General features: G+C 39.9%; 1 protein-coding gene across 1 annotated transcript in view; it reads right to left on the bottom strand.

Moving 5' to 3' along the window:
• LOC130835728 (ATP-binding cassette sub-family C member 4-like) overlaps nt 1-16379 on the bottom strand; it is a 145867-nt gene that overhangs the window by 56968 nt on the left and 72520 nt on the right. The window contains exon 20 of the mRNA XM_057707519.1: nt 4565-4644. Coding sequence (XP_057563502.1) covers nt 4565-4644 — 80 coding nt within the window. The remainder of the gene's footprint in view (nt 1-4564; nt 4645-16379) is intronic.

The following is a 16379-nucleotide window of genomic DNA, read 5'->3' as shown; positions in this document are numbered from 1 at the left end:
CGCGCACAGCAAAAAAGAAAGACCCAACACAGCCAATAAAATTAATTAATTAATTAATTAAAAAAATACATTGTGCAAGAAAGTTTTGCCAAACTCTTCCAGGAAATTTAAGTACAGCATTATGGTGTAAAAACCAGACAGTGACATTAAAAGAAAGAAAAATTATAAACCAAACTGTCTTGGGAACATTAAACAACATACCAATAAACTGAATCCAACAATATAAAAAAGGTAACACTCCACAATCACACTTGGCTTGACAAGTCCCAAATCCACAGGCCTGGCTGTTACAAAGGACAGGCTGGAACTCTTGTGCAGGAGCTGATGCTGTGACCCACAGGAAGACTCTCTCTCTATTTAGGGAAGCCTTAGCTCTTAAGGCCTTTCAACTGACTGAACTGTGCCCACCCAGACTATCCAGGATAACTATCGTCCTTACTTAAAATCAACTGATTATGGACTTTAATCACATCTGCAAAATACCTACACAGCAACATACAGATTACCTTTTGATTGAATAACTGAGGAATGTAGTCTGGCCTAGTTGACACAAAATTGACCATCACAAAATGGAAACATTTCCTGTCTTTTTATGAGGCCTGCGTAATTCCGATACCAAAAGCTGACAAAATAGTTCAAGAAAAGCAAATTACAGACCAATATCATTCATGAACAACAGATACAAAAGTTCTTGACACAATATTAACAAATTACATACAATGACACATAAAAAAATAAAAAGATACTATGTCATGACCAAGTAGAGTTCATTCCAGGAATGTAAGGTTAACCTTCAAATACCAATCACTACAATTCACATTAAAAGAATAAAGGTGAATAATCCTATGATTATCTGAAGAGATGTAGAAAATATATTTGTCCAAATTTAACACCTATCCTTTTTTTTTTAATAAATTTATTTATTTATTTATTTGTTGGCTGTGTTGGGTCTTTGTTGCTGTGTTCAGGGTTTCTTTAGTTGCAGTGAGTGGGGGCTACTCTTTGTTGTGGTGCGGGGGCTTCTCACTGCCATGGCTTCTCTTGCTGTAGAGCATGGGCTCTAGGCGCGTGGGCTTCAGGAGTTGCGGTACATGGGCTCAACAGTCGTGGCTCACAGGCTCTAGAACACAGGCTCAATAGTTGTGGCGCACGGGCTTAGCTGCTCCACGGCATGTGGGATCTTCCTGGAGCAGGGATTGAATCCATGTCCCCTGCATTGGCAGGCAGATTCTTAACCACTGCGCTACCTAGGAAGCCCCCAACATCTATTCTTGATTTAAAAAAAAAAAGTAAAATTCTTGGCAATTGAGGAATTAAAGGAAAAGTTTTCAATCTGATAACAGATATCTATCTAAAAAATCACAGTTCACCATCATTCATAATGAAAAAATATTGGAGGATTTTGCCATAAGAGTACAAGAATGTCTTATCTAATCACTTCTATTCAACACTATACTGGAAGCTATAGCTACAAAAATAAGCCTAGAAAGGAAAATAAATATTGGAAATGAAGAAGTAAAACTGTCATTTTTTACAGCTGATACGATTACGTACAAAATCCTACAGAATTTTAAAAACCACCACTACCAACACCAGAAAATGCAAAGTGAATTCACAAATAAATCAACTGTATTTCTATACACTAGCAACAAGCAGTTGAAAATGGTATTAAAAAAAATTATCCAATAATATAACGAAAAAAATCAAACATTCAGGAATAAGTTTAACCAAAGAAGTGCAAGGTGTATATACTGAAATTTATAAAACATTCCTAAAATTAAAGACCTGAATAAGTGGAGAGAGGTACCATATTCATAATGGCAGATTCAACATTGTTAAGACTCAGACTCCTCAAATTGATCTATAGCTAAAAGAAAATATTAATAAAAATTCCAGCAGGCTTTTATTAAAAAACAAATTGAGGACTTCCTAGGTGGCACAGTAGTTAGGAATCCGCTTGCCAATGCAAGGGACACAGGTTCGATCCCTGCCCCAGGAAGATACCACATGCTGCAGAACAACTAAGCCTGTGCACCACAACTGTTGAGCCTGCACTCTAGAGCCCGTGAGCCACAGCTATTGAGCCCATGTGCCACAACTACTGAAGCCCACGTGCCTTGAGTGCATGCTCTGCAACAAAAGAGGCCACCACAATGAGGAGTTTGTGTACCACAATGATGAGTAGCCCCCGCTCACTGCAACTAGAGAAAGCCCGTGTGCAGCAATGAAGACCCAACACAGCCAAATAAATAAATAAATAAATTTACATAAAAACAACAAATTGAAAAGGCTTCTAAAATTTATACAGAAAAGTAAAGAATCTATAATGATCAAAACAATCTTGACAAAGACGTACAAAGTTAGAGGACTTTACCAAATTTGAAGTCTTACTAAAATGTACAATAACCAAGACTGCAGTATTGGTATAAGGATAAATAGATCAGTGGAACAAAATAAAGATCCAGACACAGACTTCCTCATGTACAGTCAAATGATTTTTAACCAAGGTACCAATTCAGTGCATAAAAATGTTTTTAACAAATGTGGCTAGAATAACTAGAAAAAAAAAAAATCCCAACCATTTTCTACTCTTCTATACACAAAAAATAACACAAGATGCGTCAGTTTCTAAAAAGGTAGAACAATAGGAAAGTATCAACATCTTCACACTCCTAAGGATACACAAAGATTCCTTAGGATACAAAAACATGAACTACAAAAGGAAAAAAAGGGTACACGTTAGACTTCATCAAAATTAAAACGATTTTCATTAAGGATATAAAAAGGCAAGCCACAGACTGGAAGAAAATATTCACAACGGACTAGTATGAAATATATATTAAAAATAAGTATCACCAGTGGGGATTTGAGTGAGGGGGTGGGGGGAGGGTCAACACAGCACACAAATCTCAAGATGACAAAGTCATTGTTCAGTGAAAGAAGCTGGAATGCTTTCTACACACTTTCCCTGACACCTCTACACAATGAAATGCAGGGGTCAGTGGTACTGAGACAAGTAAAGGCAGTTCCACTCTTTGCTTATATAAAAGCAAGTGACCCAACCTATTATACCCTGGTCTCAGGCCTGCTTTGTTCTCAATATCCAGATGCAGCAGCTTGTTCTTTTCCTCTCCCTCCTCTGGAAAGAAATGACTGAGGACACCTCCTTCACATTTTCTTTTTCTTGGGCATTTTCACTTCATAAAGCTACAGTCAATGTGTGTTGTGTGTGGTGAGGAGGGAATGGCACGCTCCATGGTGGTCCCCGTGGTGGGGGACCACTACGCATTGGCGGCTCAAGCAGCCTCAGGATGAGCCCTTTGTGTCCATGAAAGGATGTGAAAAGCCAGTTATTTAAGCTCAGTCAAGCAGATGATTATTTTTTTTTCCTGAATGAGGGATGTGTGGGGAAGAAAGGTTATGCAATTCAGGTTTCCTCAGTAAATTACAGCATTTTGCTGAGGGCAGCTGTGTGCAAGTTCACATGCTCAGAGCAGTCCCAAACTTTTTTTTAAAAAAAACGAAATGTCTAAATCCAACTTTCGCATCTTACCTTCATTTTCACTTGTTTTACCAGCAGGAAGACTTCTTGGAAGTGATGATTTTAATGACAAGAATTGTAGATAATTAAGACTCCTTACTCAATGTTATCTGGGACTTTGGCAAATTGTATGAAAATTACATTAACTTGAAATATTTTGTGCTCAATGGTTTGTCTTGAAAATAACTGATTTTTATTCTGTGAGTCTACATGTGAAAGTGTCCATTAAAATCTTCAGGGATTACAAACCTAGTATCTCTAGGATACAAACTTACGAGGCAATATTTAGTCCTGGAAACTGTCTGTGGCAATAATTTTTAATAAAAAATAATGCCATTATCAGACTATTTCTGTACTAAAAATACATGTGGTATTTATTTATTTTTAAATTTTTATTTATTTATTTATTTGGCTGCTCCTGGTCCTAGTTACCGCACACAAGATCTTCGATCTTTGTTGTGGCATGTGGGATTTTAGTTGCCATATGTGGGATCTAGTTCCCTGACCAGGGATCAAACCCAGGCCCCCATAACTTTGTATCTTCCATAATTGCTCTTTATTATCCTTAATCAAATATTATTTTCACTTATTATCACTATCTTTTCTTTGTAAATAACCACACCTGGCTTTATCAAAACAAACAAACAGTGCAGTAAATATTTGTCCCTTGTCGTAATACAATGCATAATTTAGTTAATCTAGGCTACCTTTCCATGAGAAGTGACTGCTTCTCTGTTATGAAATGTGCTCACAGTAAAGGGAAGCCACACCAGATCCCTGGAAGGCAGAGGGAGACCCACTCACCAAGCATGTCGCTGCTCCAACCAACCTTAACATGACTGTGTAGCTGCTCCTACACCAGGTATTACTCATGTTAACTCAGCCTCCAAATCACAATCGCATCTTTCTCTTACAAACATGGCCTTTTACTTTAGAGAACATGACACATCACCTGTGAAAAGGCCTTGAAAAATAGGCACTTTGCTTTTCCCTGGGAGAACTCTGACATGACTGTTACGTTACCTGGATGAAATCAAGAAATGTCAGGGGCAGCAAGTCATCCATATGCCCAATGTCTTTGGAGAAATGATTTAAAATTCTTCCTGCAAGAACAGGATATGAGAAATCACTCATTTCCCCAGACAGGCCCTTTAAGAGAAACAATTCATGAATAAATCAAAACAATCATTTTAAAATATATGTATTTAATACATTATAGATTCATACGAAATAAGCTGATGTCAGTGGTAAAAAAAGAGAAAACAGGGTGATACTTAAAGAGAAACAAAAATACCACCAAATGGCAGTGGGTGGGGAGTTGAAATTGAGCCATGATTTTTAAAAGAATGGGGAGAAAATCCTGTGGCAGTCTCTGGAAGGGTTGACGGATTTGAGAATGTTCTCCCTCCTTTTAGATCCATCCCATCTAAGACTCATTTCAAGTACTTAGTTGGTAAACAAACAGTTGCAAAATACCTAAGTTAAACCTGTTACACTAATTTTGCTTTAGTTATCAAAATTAATTTTGCTAAATGATACTTTTTAAATAAACATAATTATAACCTCTCTGTAATTTTTTCCCTCAAGTGGTTTATATAGCACCTCACATTTTGGGAAATTGTGGATTCCTGCCATTTCCAAGTTGTGAGTTTACCACCGTGGGAATAAGTCTTTATTTTCAGAGGTGCACTGGGTGTGATAAACATAGACTCACTCTTAAACATCCAAGAAGATCAGAAGGATGGAGGCAGGAAAACAGAAATATTACTTACTGATTAAAAATCATGATCGATTTTATTTCCCTTCTCAGACTCCTTGAAAACAGTATATCCTAAAGGCTACAGGATTAGAAGATAAGAACTAATTTCTAATAAATATCTAGTGTGAACTAAAAATTCTGCCTGCCATATCAGTAAACAAAGGATGTTGCAGCCATCAGGCATAGCAATCACCCCAGTGAAGGTGCACCCTGAGGAAACTCAGGATGAGAAAACACAGGATACTGGCCTCAAATAGCTGAGGTGCACATCAAAGGAATGATTTCAGGGAGCCCAGACTCTTGCATCTTTCCATATCGTAGAAAAGTGGTAAATTCCCTAACTTGAGATATCTGGTTTTCTTTTATTAAGAGTAATTTTTTGATGTTCTGACTACCTGGTTTTTGTTGCAAATACACCTATCTTTGCTGGCTCCCCTGCCCCTCGACTCTTTGGAACAGTCTCTCAAAGCTATCTCAGAGGCTGTGTCCTGGGCTTAAGTCCTCAGTTTTGTCCACAGAATAAAGCATAACTCTCAGCTTTTAGGTTGTACACTTTTTTTTCAGTTGACACTAGTCTTTTTATGATTAAATTTAAAAAAAGTGAAGCTACACACACATACACACGCACACACACAGAGCCTATTTTGGGGCAGCAACTCGTGAGAAATATGTTATCTAGGCCCTTGAACTTCTTTCATAATTAAGGCTTCAGGAAGCCAGCCTGCAGGTGAGGTATGTGACCTCTAGGTGCTCTTCCTGACCTCTGTCAGAGGTGACTTCCTCCCGAGGCCCTTCACCCAAGCCACAAAAGGATGGTGAATGACCAGAGGCTGGGGGCTGAGATTCTGCTGCCAGGATGAATGGGCTCTGCTGTCCTCCAGAGGGCACCTGGCTCACTGGACACACCGGGTGTGCCCAAGCCAGGAGGTAGAGCACCTGGAGGCTTTCGCCCTTGGCCAGGCCCGGCCATCACAGGCCGGGCCTCAACTTTCCTGTCTCAACCTTAGGAAATACAGACTCCAGAAACTGTCTTTTAGTGACACCTTTGGAGGCCCAGCAACGACTTTTCTGAGCCTCTAGGAATGCCTGCTTTAGAGGGTGATTCTCAGGATTAAATGGGCTCATGCAGGTGAAAGAACCCAGTCACGATGCCAGGTGAGCTAACAGGTGCTCAACCACCAGGGTGAGATGATGACTCTGACCCCCAGGTTCTGCAGCATCATGTCACCTGGGAAAGTCTACCAGGCACTGTAGGAGGGTCCACTTGTTAAAATGCAGGATCTGATTCAGAGTGTTAGGGGGAAGCTAGAGAGTCTGCATTTCTTCCAAGTGGCCAGGTGATGGCAGTTTCCCAGATTATGCTTTGAGGGGCAAGAGACTGGGCTATTATTAAATCAACTCTGCTTTAGAAATACTAAAATCAGATGGACAATTTTTTCCACATATTCTTATGGATTTTGCATTCCCCCCCCTTTTCATTTTTTAACTTCCCAAAGTAGCAATATAGAAATAAGGAAATACACATCAAAAAAATGTTAAAGGCATAGTTTAAATGCTTGTGATTTCTTTGATGGAAAAATGCAACTTTTTAACATAGCAGGATTCAGAGCGCTGCAAGTATGATTTGTCTTACAAAGTGTTGAAAGCAATACTGCAATTTGTTAAGATGAAAAGACTACTCAGAGATGAACAGTAGGTGAAAATAACCCCTTTACCTGTCAACAGATGTGCGAGTCTTAAGGTCTGAGAGACCCAGGGTTGGAAAATAGCGTAAAATACAAGAAAAAGACAAGAAAAACTATCTCCCCATAAAGTGACTACAAAAACTGAATTGAACGTCAAAGCTGGTCAAAAAACTAAAGTCTTATTCACCAATGAGCTGAGTGTAGAAAATGTGAGATCAGAAAGTTCAGCAGTTACTTACTTACACTAAGAAACATTAAGAGAACAAATGTATTTGCAGAATACTTCATCAGGCTTTGGGATAGACTGTTGTAACCAGAGCTATGAGTCCAAGTTCATGGCCTTATAATATTAAAGTTTTCTCAAAAGTGTCCAAATGAAATCCTTATGATGAATTCCCTTCACACCCATGCCATGACTCTTCACCCAAATGACCCATGGCCCCTGCTGGAGTATCTCCAGGGAGGTAGAGGAAAGGGGGATTCACTTGAACAGGGGGAGCCCAATCCATGTTCAGACTGTTCTGTTAGACAGGTCTTTCTCACATTAAACCGAATTTTGTCTTCCTAGAACATCCAACCTCTGCCACTTCTTCTGCCCTTATAACCACACAAAGTGAATCTAATTTCTCTTGATATGATAATCTTTCAACTCCTTAAAGGAAGTGAACTACATCCTTTCCAGCAACTACTCCTTGGTGTCTCATGATCCTTCATAAGGCTCAGTGTCCTATCTTGGCCTCTGCCTCTTGACCAGACTCAGATGGACAGTCACAGTTAATGCCTTGTGCTCAGGATTAAAATCAGTACCCAAGGTACTGGGGTAAATTGGTATCACCACCTACCCTATCCTGCATAGGATATAATGAATCATAAAGCCAACAATAACAGTAATTCTGAAGGCCAGATCACATTTTGGACACACATATAATGAAAATCCACATCACTCCCACCTGTACTGCACAGGGAGATTTTTGGAAACAATTGAGCAATTTGTATAAACAACTCTAAGAGCACATCCCTTCTGACCCAGAAACTCCATTTCTAGGAATGCACCCCCAGGAGTTAATAAGTGCATCAAAAGGTTGACTGTGGCATATTTGTCAAGTCAGAAGTAGAAAACAACCCAGACAAATCTGAAACAAGTCTATACAGTATTACGTACAACTTTAATTTTTTTGGACTTTCTTATCTTTCTACAGTAGCTTCATATTGTGTAAAAAGGTAAACTATGGAGAGCAAGAGAAGAACTGGGAAAGAGGGGAAGAAGGAAGAAGCATGTGAAAGGGAGGAGCGAGGGAGGAGAGGGGGAGGGAGGTACCCCCCCCTTGAAGTCCATGGTATCCAAGAACCAATCAGGGTCCTCCTAACTGCTCTGGTTCACAATTTTCTATCTCATCCACAGGACAGAATATCATGAAAGATGACATTTGAACTTGTTGAAATACAAATTCACAGTGATCATATTTTAAGCACTGAGTCTACAGTCTAAGCTGGAGTTAGCCACCTCTAGAATTCTGACACCTGACCCAAACCCAGGACTCCTCACTTACCTATAACCAAACTATAACTTAAAACTTGGAAATTCCCACGTCTACTCTGGGTCTTATTTGTTTTTTTAAACATTGAAAAGGTATATCTGCATATCATAAAATACCAAGGTATATTTTAATTGAGGCATATTTTACATCTCATAAAATTTGTCCATGTGTACAATTCAATGAATTTTTGTAACTTTACTGAATGATGCAACCATCACCAAAAATCAGTATATTTTAAATATTTTTTCTTTAAGAATTTTTATTGAGATACAATTGACATACAATAAACTGCATATATTAAAAGTGTAAAATTTGATATTTTTCTTATTAGTAATGTATATATGGCAATCCCAATCTCCCAATTTACCCCACCCCAACCCCCCCTGCTTTCCCCACTTGGTGTCCACATGTTTTTTCTCTACATCTGTGTCTCTATTTCTGCCTTGCAGAATTTTTTTTTTTCAGTATGTGTGTTTTTGAGCCCAATTAGTGGTCTTAGGCACCAGCAAAAAATCCCCATATCAGGGCACACCACACCTGACCTTAAGGATAAGCAAGAACAGCTGTGTTTTCTGAACTCTTTGATATTGTGCACTTCTTTATATGCACCCATGGGTAGCTTCACTAACGGTTCTAGAATCTAATTATTTTGATTAGAATCGGTCGTTGGTTTGACAGTCCTGCAGAGATTCAGAATCCAAGAGCCCTGGGTCAAGGCCAGGCTCTGAATCCAGTGAAATGTTGAGGAGTGGGGAGGACAATAAAAGATCCACTGTCCTGGTGAGGATATATCCAAGCAGCTGAAGGGAAAAAAGAGCAGAGTCCCTCCGAAGGGGCAAAGAAAATATACCTGAATCTTCCAGGTATCGTGCAAGGTGATGGGGCAAAATTGGTTCAATAGAGAGGGTGTTCAATGTAGCCTGGAGATGGTCACCAGGCTGAAAAGGATCGCTGTGTGCATGAGGGAGCCTTTAAGGGAGGTGGGACAGCCTGGACTTCCTGCAGCATTCTACACAAACTAATTCAGTTTAGACGAGCCTAAGAACAGGAGAGGGCGCTCCACATTTTCTTATTCTCTGCTGTTAAAATAGGTCAGCAATATGGTGGCTGCTCAAAGAATGTCATGAAATACAAAGAGCAACAGGAATTAGGAAACCATCAGTGGAAAAACCACCAAGTTCTGGTCCTCCTCTGGCCCTCAGCAGCAAGAGGCTTTTAAGCAACTTATCCGACCTCCACTGAGAGGCAAATTCCTTATCTGTAAAAGGGAGATGACAACATTCACAGGATAAAAAACATCATGCTTATGTAGGCACCTGCTAAACTATGAAGTAGCACACGTGCAAGGTATTATTCATATTATCCTTATGGGATTTTACAGCTTTAAGGGACATGAAAGGTCACTAAGTTTAGTAATTTCCAAACATTGTCCTGTGAAGCATCTGAGATTCAGCAGAGGTACCTTGGAGAATGAGGCAGAGGAGGAAGTGGAGGACAAACACCCTTCTCCCTTACTGCCCATTCCCTCCCAAACAGAGCCCCTTACATTTATCTGGACATTTACATAGAGATCACCTTTGAAGAAACGGTTCTGCAGCTAACAGAAATGTTCAAACTCTTTTGTAGACCAAGCTTCTGGTGATAGAGGAGACAAAGTCCCACCTTGCTCAGGGTGATGCAATAATATTTCATCATGAGGTGAGTGCTACTGTCAAGCCATCCTGGGATTTCCACCCAGCAGAGAGAGGAGGCACAGAAACCCCACTTTTCAGGGCAACTTCTTTCAATATCTTTACTGTCTCTTTTTTTTTAGTGCCATTCACCATTTTTTTCTTTTTCTGGCTCTCTTCCTAAACTTCTCTCACTTTCATTAGGATGATTTCCTGTTTGCTTATGCATCCTAGACCATATCTCCACTCCTGACCTCTTCCTCAGGCACTTGGCTGTGCTACAGAACATCTTAAGCTCAACACATCTAAACTGGACAGAAGCCTTTACAGTTGATCCACAACTATCCACACCCAACTTCTCACACTCTGCCTTTGACCTATGCCTAAACACCCAGCATGAAAACTTTTCAGTCACTTTTGACTTCTCTTGCTCTCAAATAATTGCCAACAGGTCTTAACTTGTCATTTAAAAATAATCTCATTTACATCCTCCTTTCTTTATCAAATCATATATATCATGTTTTTAGGAACAGTGAGGAAGAAGAGCAGAAAAGAGGTACCTTACCTCCCTTCCATCATCCCTGATCCTATATGCTTATTCTGATCGGGAGGAGGGGGGCTCCTCTCTCTTCTACCCACCAAGAAGGTCTGTCTGTCCAGATCTCAGCCTTAACCCTAACTCCACTGTGAGATTCTTGTTGACAAATGTAGCTCCCAGGAATCTGCCACTCACTTGAACTCCTTTATCTTTATTGGACAGGCTTGGAATAATTGTGCTGCCCTCTCAGGAACCCTCCACAGTCCCGGCCACAGCTTACTGACCAAAAGTGCCCAGGGGCAGCTAACCCACTGACTAGCCACCAAGTCATTCAGATCTCCCCTCCTAAGAACTACGAGGCCAGGAGAGAAGCAGGAAAGTGGAGCAGACTCTCCACACCCAGCAAAGATGAGAGGCGAAGGAGCTTGGGAATATGCACGAGTTGTGACAATGGCCCCAGCTCCCATGAGGACCCAGTTCCCAGCTCCAGTTCCAGGGAAGTCAGCATCACTACAGCTACATGAGATGCCCATTTCCTTTTGATCAAGCCCTTCTCCTCTGAACTAACCTGGGTAGATTCTGCCCATGGCAACCCAAAAGCCTGGACTAGAACAGTCACCACAGTTACAAGAGACTTGCTTACTAAAATTAGTTGGGAAATGATATATTTTTGTAAAGTTAAAATTTCAAGTTACTAAGTACCTTTTAAATAACAAAACATTTAAATCATTTTGGCAGAAGCTTTTTTATGCTGACAATAGAATTGTGTTGTCTATTTTTATTTTTTCTTTTACATTATGGTTTATTACAGAATATTGAATATAGTTCCTTGTGCTATACAACAGGATCATCTTAAACAAAACACACAGAACATAAATATCAATATATCTTTCCTTGACAACCCAGATCAAATATTTTGAGCATCAGTGATTATACTGGTTTTAAACACGGCAATGTCCTTTGCGGTTAATTATGGTTACTGAAGATGTACTCCAACCCCCACTCAACTACTATCTTTAAAACATATTTTTATAATACTGTGCTTTCAGCTAATACACTTTGCTGTTGCGCAGCACCTGCCTCTAACATCCATTTCTACTTTTAGTGTTGAGGACTGAGGAGACCCTGCAACCAAGTGCGGCCTAAAAGAAGACTCCACACACTTTCAGCAAAGACATAAGCAATTCTCATATTTAAAGTGTTTCTGACACTTCTTTCTTTTTTTTTTTTTTTTTTATGAAGGACTGTTTCAGCAAGCTTTCAGATTCCACCTGGAGTCTGGGTATATTCTTAGAACCCATCATCGTATAATCTATTTAGTGGTTTAACTACTTTTCATGTATATTAGCCTTGAGTTCATACCTAGATTATACACCCTCTGTAAACATGGACTACATTTCACACACAATTTATAATGAAATGCACAGCGCCAGGTAGGAGGTAGGGGTTGGTGCTCAAAAAGGATTTACTAATAAAACACCATTAACCCATTTCCATCTTGTTTTTATTTTTTTAGGATGGGAAACCTCTGTGCAGATGGACATTTACACAAAAACATAAAACAAATCTAAAAAATGATTATTTAAAATTGGTTCTTAATGAAGAGAGACTGTAAGACTTAAACCCACTCAGTGACCATCTTGCTACATGTCAATCAGGGGACACAATTGGAAAGATTAATTCTGATCATTACAGAATCCACCAATGCTCTAGTCATCTTCAATTTATAAATATGTGGGGGAAACTACCAGTTTGCGGAAGGTTCCTGCGGATCCAAGTGAAGTTAGATCAGAAATAGCCCAATCCTCACAAGAACAATGCTTCCCAAACTTTAATCTGTACACGTATCTCCAGGGATCTGGTTAAAATGTCTATTCTCAAGAGCGCTGGGTGGGGCTTGAGATTCTGGATTTCTAGCAACTCCAGGGTGATGCTGATGCTGCTGGTCCAGGGACCACACTTTGAGCAACAAGGAAGAAACTGAACATTTCTGATGAGGTTCCTTTGTCACTCATTCCCACCCCTGAGAGCTAAAGGATCCCTGCCTTGATTTACTTCTGTGTTTGTTTCAAAAACACCTGGAGTGCTCGCTTTGGCAGCACAAATACAAGAACACCTGGAATTTGACGGAGATGTTTTGCAGCTGTGCTTTAAGAGATATGCAGTGGCCAACCACACTCAGCGGGCTTTGACTTGACTACAGGAAAGTGCCTGCACAGATGAGACCTGGAGGTATCTAAAAGTGACCTTTGCTTCATTACCATGCTCAGATCTCTGCCCAAGGGGGAATCTGTACTCTACTAGGCACAGTTCCTGCCAGATGCAAGGGAGTGTGAAGACTGTGCATGCCCAAGCTACCCTGGCTGTTCCTGGAAATCTCCCCCCTTTCCTAGAGCCCCAGTGACATGCCTCCTACCCCTTAAAGTTCCTTTACTCCCCTCCCCTTCAGGGAGAAGTCATTTTTAGAGCTCTCCCTTCTCTACTCCTTAATGCATGAATCAAGTCTCTGCTCTGCTATGCAGAACCCGGTTTCATAAGTGGCACTTGCGACTCCAGGCAAAGGACCCATTGAGGGGTCACTGACCCAGTGAGGATCACTTACACTTTCTGTTTCAAGAATCTTTAAATTAATCTTTTCTTTTCTACATTTATAATTACTGCTGTTTCAAACTTCATTCTTTGCTTCCAGGAGCTAACAACCATGTGTCTTGTTTTTATTAACACACATTAAATTAGAATATGGACATTATTAGGTCAGGGGTTTTGTCTGTTTCATTCACTGTTGTTACCCCAGTGCCTGGACCAATGTCTCACATATAGAAGGTGCTCAAGCATATTCTCAATGAATCAAGAAAACAAACCCTTCTATAAATAAGCCCAGTGGCTTTCCTACTTTTTGGAAAGTTGGGTTGTTTCCAAATTTCAGTCTTTATTGATATTTCAAGCAGTCTTTTTTGTTGTTGTTTTTGTTTCTCAACCTAGGGAAATTCATGTTTCAACATGAAGTGTCTGGTTCATCATACTGTCTTTGGCAAAGCCCGTTAACAACTCCCGGGAAACAAAAATAGAAGCTGGGTAATAAAGTCTAACCTTTTTTCCACCTTTGTACTTAGTCTAGTTTCACTTGCTCACAGGGTACCACGTGCAGAGGCCTTGCACCTAGCCCTTCAGACCAGAGTCCTTAATGCGAAATGGCTTCAGTTCAAGATGGTGGGGGTGGAGGAGAGAAAAGATGGCAGCGAAGTAGAGAGACGAGGAGTGAATCCCTCTCTACAGATGCATTGGGAGTGCACGGAAGGATGCAGTAATTCCCACGGAGAACCAGCTGAACACCAGCAGACGGCCTCGGACACCAGAAAGGACTGCGGGGAGCCCGACATAGCCGGCAGTGGAGAGACGCCCATGGGCCACCTAAGGCGCTCAGGGATAACAAGCACCCTCAGGCACTCGGGCGGGGCTAGATTAAAACCCCTTGCAACGCCAGCAGCAGGGAGGCTGCCGAGAGAAAAAAAAAAACAACAACATCAAAAAGAAAAAAACCCCAAGAGAGGCCCAACTCTAAGACTTTCTGTTTACGCCTGAGCCACCAGCGCCCTCTACAACAGGCACCTCCAAGCCCGACTGAAACAACAGTGCGCCACTGCTCACTCACTCCCAGGAGAAGGAGCCACTATTGTACCCTCTCCCTCCCCACACACTGACGCTTACAGATGAACAATAAAGGAACCTCTGCTGGTCACAGAATAACGCAAAAAAAAAACCCAAGGCAAGGAGAAGGACACTTACAGCTGAGATGCTAAGGAAACAGAAATAGTAGTATCAATACCTATTGAACTGGTCCATTCTGGGATCAGTTCTGGATTTTTTTTTTTTTTCTCTCTCTCTCTCTCTTTTTTTTTTTTTTTTTGATTTTTAAATACAATCTTAGCCCTAAGGGATCTACAAGTTTTATAACATAATTTTTTAACGATATTTTTTATTCTTTTTTTTTTTTTGATTTATTAAATACACTCTTAGCCCTAAGGGATCTGCAAGTTTTATAACATAATTTTTTAATGATATTTTTTATTCTTTTTTTTTGTTGTTGTTTGTGTGTTTTTTGCCCTTTTATATACTTCTATATCTAGCTAAGTTTTTGGTAGTACAGACAAAATATCTCTCATACTTTCCTTTCATCCCTATCTTTTATACATTTCTATTCCTTTCTTTTTATTTGCATATTTCCAACCACATTACGCTCTTCTGTTCCCCTTTCTTCCAGCCATTTTAAGTGTATTTTATCTTAACATACTTATAAGCAACACTATCGATCTGCTCAGACTCCTTGCTCTATTCTCCAGATGACGCACTGCCTTGGTATTTAATATTAAGCTTTTGTCTTTATCTTAGTTCTTAGTACAGTTGTCTAATTACATTCTGAGAATCTCCATTCTCTCTGGTGGTACTCCAGTTCTTTTCTATATTTGATCCTAGCTTACAAAGTCTCCCTGGATTGATGTTTGTATGTGTAGGGTGTTATTTGTTGTTTGTTTGCTTTTGCTTTTGTCTCTGATTTGTTCTGTTTCAGTTGTCAATTTCTGTTGGGTTTCTCTTTGAATATCTGATAGCACACTGGGGTTCTGTCAGATCTTTCTAGAGCCTTATGTCCTAACGGATTCAGTAATTGTGTGTCTTATACATGTATGTGTTCCCTAGACTTAATATTCGTTTAATCCAATACTTGGACATTAGTCTGAGGCTTGGACAGTCTTCTATAAACACCTCTATCGCCAGGACAAGCAACCCCAAAAGTTTGGACAACCATGAGGAAACAAAGAAATACCATGCAGGCAAAGGAGCAGGAAAAAAACCCACAAGACCAAATAAATGAAGAGGAAATAGGAAAAATGCCTGAAAAAGAATTCAGAGTAATGATAGTAAAAATGATACAAAATCTCGATAACAAAATAGAGAAAGTACAAGAAACAGTTCATAAGAACTCAGAAAAACAAACAGCAATGGATAACAAAATAACTGAAATTAAAAATACTCTAGATGCTCTAACCAGCAGAATGACTGAGGCAGAAGAACGAATAAGTGAGTTGGAAGATAGAATGGGGGAAATAACTGCCACAGAGCAGGAAAAAGAAAAAAGAATAAAAAGATTAGAAGACAGTCTCAGAGACCTCAGTGATAACCTTAAACATACCAACATTCGAATTATAGGCATCCCAGAAGAAGAAGAAAACAAGAAAGGGTCTGAGAAAATCTTTGAAGAGGTTCTAGTGGAAAACTTCCCCAACATGGGAAAGGAAATAATTCACCAAGTCCAAGAAGCACAGAGAGTCCCATACAGAATAAACCCAAGGAGAAATACACCAAGACACATAGTAATCAAACTAACGACAATTAAACACAAAGAAAAAATATTAAAAGCAGCAAGAGAAAAGCAACAAACAACATATAAGGGAAAACCCATCAGGATAACAGCTGACCTTTCTACAGAAACTCTGCAGGCCAGAAGGGAATGGCAGGATATACTGAAAGTCCTGAGAGAGAGAAACCTACAGCCAAGAATGCTCTACCCAGCAAGAATCTCATTCAGATTTGAGGGAGAAATCAAAAGCTTTCCAGACAAGCAAAAATTAAGAGAATTCAGCACCACCAAA

This window comes from Hippopotamus amphibius, chromosome 14 (assembly GCF_030028045.1).
Source record: "Hippopotamus amphibius kiboko isolate mHipAmp2 chromosome 14, mHipAmp2.hap2, whole genome shotgun sequence".
Lineage (NCBI taxonomy): Eukaryota > Metazoa > Chordata > Mammalia > Artiodactyla > Hippopotamidae > Hippopotamus > Hippopotamus amphibius.
This window is presented reverse-complemented; position numbering and strand designations above follow the sequence as displayed.